General features: G+C 43.9%; 1 protein-coding gene across 1 annotated transcript in view; it reads left to right on the top strand.

Annotated features, from left to right (window-relative positions):
* The first annotated feature begins 1,144 nt into the window (after positions 1-1,144).
* RAB32 (RAB32, member RAS oncogene family) overlaps positions 1,145-8,116 on the top strand; it is a 32,128-nt gene continuing 25,156 nt past the window's right edge. Inside the window, 3 exon segments of the mRNA XM_010862564.1 lie at positions 1,145-1,359; positions 1,362-1,453; positions 1,455-1,578. Coding sequence (XP_010860866.1) covers positions 1,326-1,359; positions 1,362-1,453; positions 1,455-1,578 — 250 coding nt within the window. The 5' untranslated portion in view covers positions 1,145-1,325.

The raw sequence follows: 8,116 nt of genomic DNA, 5'->3' as shown, positions 1-8,116 counted from the left end.
ACCACAATTCTATTTTTAATGCCAGTGGAAACATAGGAAGGTGAAAGAAAAAAGAAACTCATAAAAATCTATGGCAATCTGTAAGTATGAAACAATATACTGTACTAAGGCAATAAGGGGGAATTTCTCTTTCCTCAAGCTGAAAGGGCTTTGAAAATTGAAATTTTGAAAGGGCTCTCAGTTGAGTGAACATAAAAGCCGCAAGCCAGCTGGCCGTAAAACATCTTGAGAGACATAGCCATGATTTTTCAGTAGCTATTCTATTAAAGATTTTATTCCACCTTGACTTAGAAGTCAATTTTAAACCGCCTCCACTTCCGGAAAACATTTTTCAGTGATTGTCAGAGGATAGGCCGAGTGGCAGGCAGGCTTTAGTTTACTTAAGGAAACTACCAGAAGATTTCAGCCCCAGGTGTTTCTAAATATTATGGGGTGGGGGGAAGAACAACCCTCGACTTTACAAACACAGCAGGCAAGGTAAGGCCTTCTATCTTTCTTCTTTTAAATAAAAACCCTCAATACTGTTTTTCAATCAATTCCTAGCATCTATCTCAGTCTCTACCACGGAAACACTTAAAATTAAGACATTCATGGTTTGTTGGGGAATTAAAATAAGATCGTTTTCGTGGCCATGTGTCTTTTCCCTCAGAGTCATCGAAACAAAAGCGTTTTCAGTCCTTTGTCAAGTTCAGAGTCATCCGTCCACTCTTTTTCACTTCTAAAGTGGACCACTGGCGATTAATCAAAGGCAAGGATCTCCACGTGCTAAACTCCCTCGGGGCAGAGCCAGGGAAGGAGATCGACTCCCAGACCCGCGCCTTCCAGGCTGGGGTCCCTCCTGGACGACCCCTTCTCGCCCCTCCGCAAGTTCTAAGGGCTTTCACCACCTGGCTGGGTGGTCTGACCTTGACTCGCCTGGTCCCCCTCGCCGTCGGCGCTCAGCTACCCTCCGCGGCCACCAGGGGGCGGCCGAGCTCGGCGCCGCCGCGAGGAGGGGGGACTGCGGGGAAAGGAAGTGCCGCGAGTTCTGGCCCGGCCCGCGCAAAGCGCAGGCGGCGGCGAGCTGCGGCCTCTCGCCGGGGCCTCCCCCGCCAGGCCAGTCCCCCCCGTGGCCTTTCCCCGCCCCGCGCGGGCTGCCAGCGGCGGCGTGTTCCGGGTCCTGTGACCCGTCAGGCGGTGCGGCAGCGCGGCGGGAAGGGCGACCGGTCTCGGAGAAGTTTCGACGGCCGGCGGGGCTCCCGGGGCGCCGCAAGGAGGGCGCGGCCGGGCGGGGCCCCGGAGCTCGCCGAGAGCGGCCGGCCGGCGGTGCGGGGTCGGGGGCGCTCATGGCGGGCGGCGGAGCTGGGGACCCGGGCCGGGGGCGGCCGCCGCCGCGGCGCCGCCGGAGACCAGTGAGCACCTCTTCAAGGTGCTGGTCATCGGCGAACTCGGCGTGGGCAAGACCAGCATCATCAAAGCGCTACGTCCACCAGCTCTTCTCCCAGCACTACCGGGCCACCATCGGGGTGGACTTCGCCCTCAAGGTCCTCAACTGGGACAGCAGGACGCTGGTGCGCCTGCAGCTATGGGACATCGCGGGTAAGAGGATGGCGGGAGCCGGGACGTGCGGTGACCCCGAGGCGGGCGGACGGCGGCCTCCGGGCAGGGGGCGCCCGCGGGGTTTCCCCGCCGTCGGAAGCCTGGCGGGGCGGGGGCGGCGCTCGGCTGCCCTCGGTCTCCTTGCTTCTTTCTCTGTCCTCTGCCAGAACTTGCCTGCCCGAGTAAGTTTGAAAGTAAGGGACTAAACCACCTGGAAAGATGGAAGGGGATGCTGGACTCCAGGGGGAATCAGCACAGTGGAACAGGCTTTGGTAGTCGAAGAATTTAAAAGCAGAACAAGATAAATAAATGCGTAGAGAAAATAACCCTGGTTGGACGCCTCAGCTCGGGCTTTGAAAAGCTCTGGTGTTTTTAAGAGATAGGAGGCCCTCTTCTTTGGAGCTCTCACCTGACCAGAGGTGAGAAAGCCACGGAGGCTTTTCCCGAGTTTTAATTCTGAATCTTGACGAGGAAGAGGGAGGGGAAGGGGCTGGCTCCTCTCATTCGCTTTAACATTTTACAGATAAGAACAGAGGTTCAGAGTGGTTGAACGACTTACCCAAAGTTACACTCCTAGTTAGGGACACCCCCGAGACTAGAAACCAGGGTTTCTTTTCAGAAGGGTTTTCATCATCCACCTTGAGTCTGAGACCCTTCCTTGGGAGTGAAACCCCATTCTTTGTAGCCATCCTCGCATTCCTAGGGCAGGCCACTCAGGCAAAGATTTGGGAAAACTTCTCTTGAAACCTTATGCTCCTCTTCTCCCCCTGAACCAACACCTAGCCCCACTCCTGCCTCTCCACACCCAATATATAATATTATTTCCTGGCATTTGCTTTCCATTGTCATTTTGGAGCAGTTTGAGGAGCGTACAGATTCTCCTTACTCTACTGTATGAAAACTTGAACTCTGGCTGGTGTGGTGGGTTGGATGTGTGCATTTAATAAGCCATTAACTTTGGGAAAGTTGAAATATGGAAGTGGTACCAGGAATTACCTTGTTCAGTCATTGTGAGTGTTAAGCTCAGTCTGCCTTCGAGATGGGGGCATGTTCAGGGTTAAAGAGACCATCCTTCATCCTCCACTTGTATGACTGAAGCCTGTAAAAGGTGTGGTCACCCAACTGGTGAAGAGTCAAGGACCCAGGTCTGTCTGCTGGGTACTGCTCTTTTCATCAACAGCTTATTACATATGAGATGATATTGAAGAAATATCACATATATACTTATTTATTTAAGACTAGGCTTCTCTACCTCTGATAGGAAAATAAAGTGATGTATGTCACCTCTAAGAAAGGGGGAATAGTCAGCCTTTGGGCTCAGCTTGTTTTTTTTTTTTTGGTTACAGAAAACCAAATGTTCGTTTGAAAAGTTTTGAAAAGTCATCTTTTGAAGCCAGAGGCTTCCTTTCGAAACACTTCCTGCTTTTTCACAAAGCACTTATGATAAGAGTATTTCTCCTTGACAAAGTCATGGATTCTAAAGGTTGCCTTACCATGTGATAATCATTCTACCAAAATCTTCAGTGTAGCCGTGAATTTCCATGAAGATGATTTTAAATCTCTGCCTAGGAGAATATTTGAGTTTGCTTTATTCTTCATGTAAAATAGTGTGGTGTTTAGCAATTAAATTGTGATTGGGTCCTTCTGCGGGTAAATAAAAGATTTTTTCTATGGCACAGTTGTTTTTTTAAGCTTCAAGGAAAAATGTTTATATTTGGAGACTTGGGAAAGCAGAAGCATGAGTTAGAGTTTTCTTCCTCTTTTTCATCCTGCTTAACCAGACCTATTTTACTAGGAGGGGAACGTATTCAGTCTCTACCAGACTCTGGTACATATCGGCCTAGGTGGAATTTTCTTGCAGTTTTGCTTAAATCCAAAGCTTGACCCTTTCCAGGAAGGAGAGCAAACCTTTCAGAATCTCCAAAAGGGATTCTATCCAGCAAGTACACACCAGCAATGAACAAGATTAGAGGTAAACTTATGAGATGATTGGAAATTATAAGGTTCATCTTTTAAATAAGGTTTTCAGTATATAAGGAAACTAAGAGCAAAAAATAATGTGGCTTTAACTTAAGGTTTAGGGAGCTCTATCATTAACAAACCAAAGTTTGGTTTGAATATTTGAGCTACTAGTGAATCCTGGCTCATACCATTTGAATTAAGTAGTCATGATGTAATGGAGGCAAAGTGAAGGTCACTCCAAATAGTTCCCCATGGCTAAACATATTTGCTTTGTGTAGCAACAAAGTTGAATCATATTTAATTCTCAAAGGGGGAGGTATTCCTTGATTGCAAAATAGTAGGTGGAGCCGGCCACTCGACAGGACTAACTTAAGGTGTGCTGTGTTACTGGTTAGACTTTTGTTGCTGCTCTAGAAGTGGGAAAGGTGTAAAGAAATTGTGTCAGGTCGCTGTACTTGAAAGCTCCAGCAAGCATAACAGGCAGGAATTACCCAAATGTTTTCTGTAAATGTAGCCAAGCGTTTTAAGCTAAACTCTTCAAATTGAGAACCATAGTGACTCATGGATACAGGCCTTATAAATCCTTATTAAATCAAATGAATGCAGCTTTAAAGTACAGATGCAATTTTACACAATTTTGTGTTAGGCAATTCCTTTCTTTTACTTCATACCTGCTTTGAGACTGCTGCTCAACACATTACTGAAATATACTGAAATATTGAAGTCTTTGATAAGATTTTAAAGAGAGAGTTTAATAAGTGTATATACTAAATTAGGATGCAGTATCTGATCTTCCTTTTAACGTGTATTATAGATGAATGAGTATTTGGCTCACTACTTATTATAAGCTTATTAGCAACTGTAGAATTTTCCAAGTAGGCTGAATGGCTGGTCCAGGCTAAATCTTTTTTTTTTTTTTTAAGCTTGTCCATTTAGATCTAGTATAATTTAGTCTGCATGCATTCATTGCAGTGATTTGCTTTCATAGGGAAGGCAAAATTTTATCTCTACCTTCTTAGAATGTTCAGCTGGTCCAGAGAATTAAATTAATGTAAGATTAATAGCAGAAATTTATTTGAAAGTGAAAGTTGCTCAGTCACGTCCAACTCTTTGTGACCCCTTGGGCTATGTAGTCCATGGCATTCTGCAGGCCAGAATACTGGAGTGGGTAGCCTATCCCTTCTCCAGCAGATCTTCCCAACCTAGGAATTGAACTGGGGTCTCCAGCATTGCAGGCGAATTCTTTACCAACTCAGCTATCAGGGAAGCTTTATGTGACACCAGAGCCCTCATAAGGAAAGGAAGAACCCCCAAAAGTACAAAAATATAAACGCTTTTATACTAGGTTGAACAAAGGCAGCTGTGGAAGAATAACCAAACTCTGTGGGATGCTAAAGGAAGATAAGAGCTATTTTAACAAGATCTGCTTCTGCAGAATTCTCTCAGTTTGATCCTCTCTGGTGATGAGCGCAGTTCCTTCCTTCCTTATGGGGAGGACATCTTTCACATGGGAGTTTTATCTCCTGATTTAAGGGAGAAGAAGGGGAGGTTGGAGTACCCATCTTGCCCTTGTTTTTCAAGTGCCTTTAGTTCAAATAATACTTATGCCACAGTGGCATTAGAGTAGGCAGGGAGCCTATTCTACTGCTTTTCAGTTTTTAGTATCAAAATTTCTTTATAAAAATCTGAGTAATACTCCTTTGGGCCAGAGAACAAATCAGAAACAATGTACTCTGAAATTCATGTAAATATGATTTATTAGAGCATAAAATTCATGCTTGGAAGACCTTATAAGTTATATAAACCATACTTAGATTCACTTTTGAGCCATACTTAGATTCAATTTCTAGTTTTTTGATTCCCGTCTGAAAATAAAATGTTGATCTTGTCTTTCTTGTTCTCTCTCGCATATTGCCAATTGCTGTAACTAGTGGTCTCTTCTTGATTTCTTTGATAATGCTCCAACTCTTCATGAGCAAGAGTTTTCTTGACCTTCAGAGTGTCTATCGGTCAAGGATTATTAATGTTCAAGTTTTTTCTAAATATGAAGAAGCAGTTCTTTGAGGAATTAGTCTCTGTTATATGTAGTCTCTTAGTCCTACAGTGACTTTCATAGGGCTTATTGTGGGTCAGTTACTTAATAATTCATTTAAAAGGATTGAAATAAACTCTTTTATTACATCTGACTTGTACAGTCTTGCCATCTTCAGCCTTATTCTGGCTCAGTTTTGTGCTGAATTCCAAGCAAAGCCTACTATCCCATTTTACATCTTCAAATCTTCCTTATTTCGTAAGCCCTGAAACACCTTTGGGTTCCCCGGTCTGGACTGTGCTTTCACAAATGCCCAGACAGGAATTTCAACATAACAGCATATCTGTGTAACTGACATGAACAAAATTTACCTGGTAATGTTGTGCCTGTTGCCTTTCCTTCTTTTGAATGTGTTACCATTCTTAATTAGCCTCAGTTAGCCCAGGTACGGTAAAAGTTGCTCAGATTAGAGGTACAGAGAGCCAAGTTCTGATAAGAAGTACTAAAACTTGATTTGGCTGCAAGCCATTTGCCTAATCAGTCTATTGTTTGAATAGGATTAAAGGCTTTTAGAAACCCTATGGTGTAAATGCAGGGAGGTGTGGTGTGGTAAGCTGACCAAGAAAACACAGGTACTCCATGGCACAGGTCTCATGTCTCTAACAGCAGAGTGGATTTTTGGTAACATAAGAGTGACATAAACTTTTGTCTTAATTTGCAAATGTTCTGGTCAGCCCTGTTTTGGAGCATATGACTCGTATTTCATACCTCTTGTAATCATTACCATCTCTTTATGTCATCAGTCCAGAATTTCTAGTTCTTACACTTAATTATGAAGCATACTACTTCCAAGGCAGACACTTTTTGATTGGCTGCATCTCTCTCTCTCTCTCTCTTTTTTTTTTTTTTTTTACATTTGGAAAGACTCTCAAAACTGTGGACTTCTCTGAAGTTAATGAAGCTATTTTATTGGTATTTGGTGTAGAGCACACCCTGGAAAACAAGGTAATAATTGCAGCTGCTTGTCTGGACTAGTCTGTGATCTCACAGATTAAACCTGTATGCCATGCATTATTCCAGAGGTGCAGTATTATTTTCAAATACATCTTAGGAATTTCAGCCTTATGTATATGGTATTCTGACCTTCCAAAATGGCAACCCACTCCACTGTTCTTTCCTGGAGAATCCCATGGACGAAGGAGCCTGGCTGGCTACAGTCCATCAGATTGCAGAGTTGGGCATGATTTATTGACTAACAGCTGCAGCAGCAGCATCCTGACCTTCCAGCTTTCTTAAGCTTTTGATATGTAAAGTTCAGTGATTCTTCTTCTTTAAAAGATATTTTTATTTTGTATTGTGGTATAGCCGATTAACAAACAATGTTACCATAGATAGCTTCTTATTCCCTTTTAACACGTACTCAAGGTTTTGTTTTTATTCAAGTGAAATGAGATCACCACATCAGGAGACAATTGCCGTTAAAAGAGATAGTTTGTTACTGCTAGTTCCCTATAGGAAGGACCATGGACCACACAGGGAAGCACCAGGGTCATTTAGGAGGCAGAAGGAGCTGGGAGAAAGCAGAGCAAGGGCTAGAGCCTTTTTTGTGATTTTTGAAGAAAGGAAAGGACCTCGCAGCATAGGCAAGCTGAGCAAGCTTAGGATTGGATAGTTTGAAAGATTTCAGTTTGCTGAGGTCTATAGGGATGGTCCCTAGTTGTCTCAGACCTAGACTGCAAGAGCCTGACCAAAGAGAGCAAGTAGAGAAGGACTCAGGACTGATTGGTTTGCATATTGAAGACGCGCTCTCAGCAAGTTGTTTGCTTTAATAACTAGACAACCCTGGGCGGGGGGCGCAGTCCAGTCCCTCCCCTGGTCTACAAGGCCCCAAGGTCAAAGTAATCATAAAATATATTAAAAAAAGAAAAAACCCTGATGAATACATATTTCTAGGCACTTACTAAAATGGACTAAGGAATGAGAAAAAGTAATCTTCCAAAGAAAAAAACTTTGAAGGCCTAAGATTTGAGTCCAAAAATAGCGTATCCTCAAAACAGTGAGAATTTCACACTTAATCAACAATTAAGTAGTAGAGAGTGGGCTCAGTCGACAAGTTTAAGTTGCACTATGGCTGTAGAGACCTTCTCTTGGAGGAAGAGATGGTGAAAAAGTGCTGACTTATGTGAGGAGATTTCTGGAGGTGAGATAAATGATCAAGAAAAAGGTGTTAAGAATTATATTCAATTATATTTTCAAAAGAGCTTTTTGCACTTTTTACAGTCACAGAGGCTAAAAACATGTAATGTCTCCACTCTTATTTTGAGAGCAACAAACCACACAAAAATAAATGGATCAGATCAGATCAGTCGCTCAGTCGTATCCGACTGTTTGCAACCCCATGAATCGCAGCACGCCAGGCCTCCCTTGTCCATCACCAACTCCCGGAGTTCACTGAGACTCATGTCCATCAAGTCAGTGATGCCATCCAGCCATCTCATCCTCTGTCCGTCCCCTTCTCCTCTTCGCCCCCCAATCCCCTCCCAG

The sequence above is a fragment of the Bison bison genome, unplaced genomic scaffold (genome assembly GCF_000754665.1).
Source record: "Bison bison bison isolate TAMUID 2011002044 unplaced genomic scaffold, Bison_UMD1.0 scf7180017864483, whole genome shotgun sequence".
NCBI classification, from domain to species: Eukaryota; Metazoa; Chordata; class Mammalia; order Artiodactyla; family Bovidae; genus Bison; species Bison bison.
This window is presented reverse-complemented; position numbering and strand designations above follow the sequence as displayed.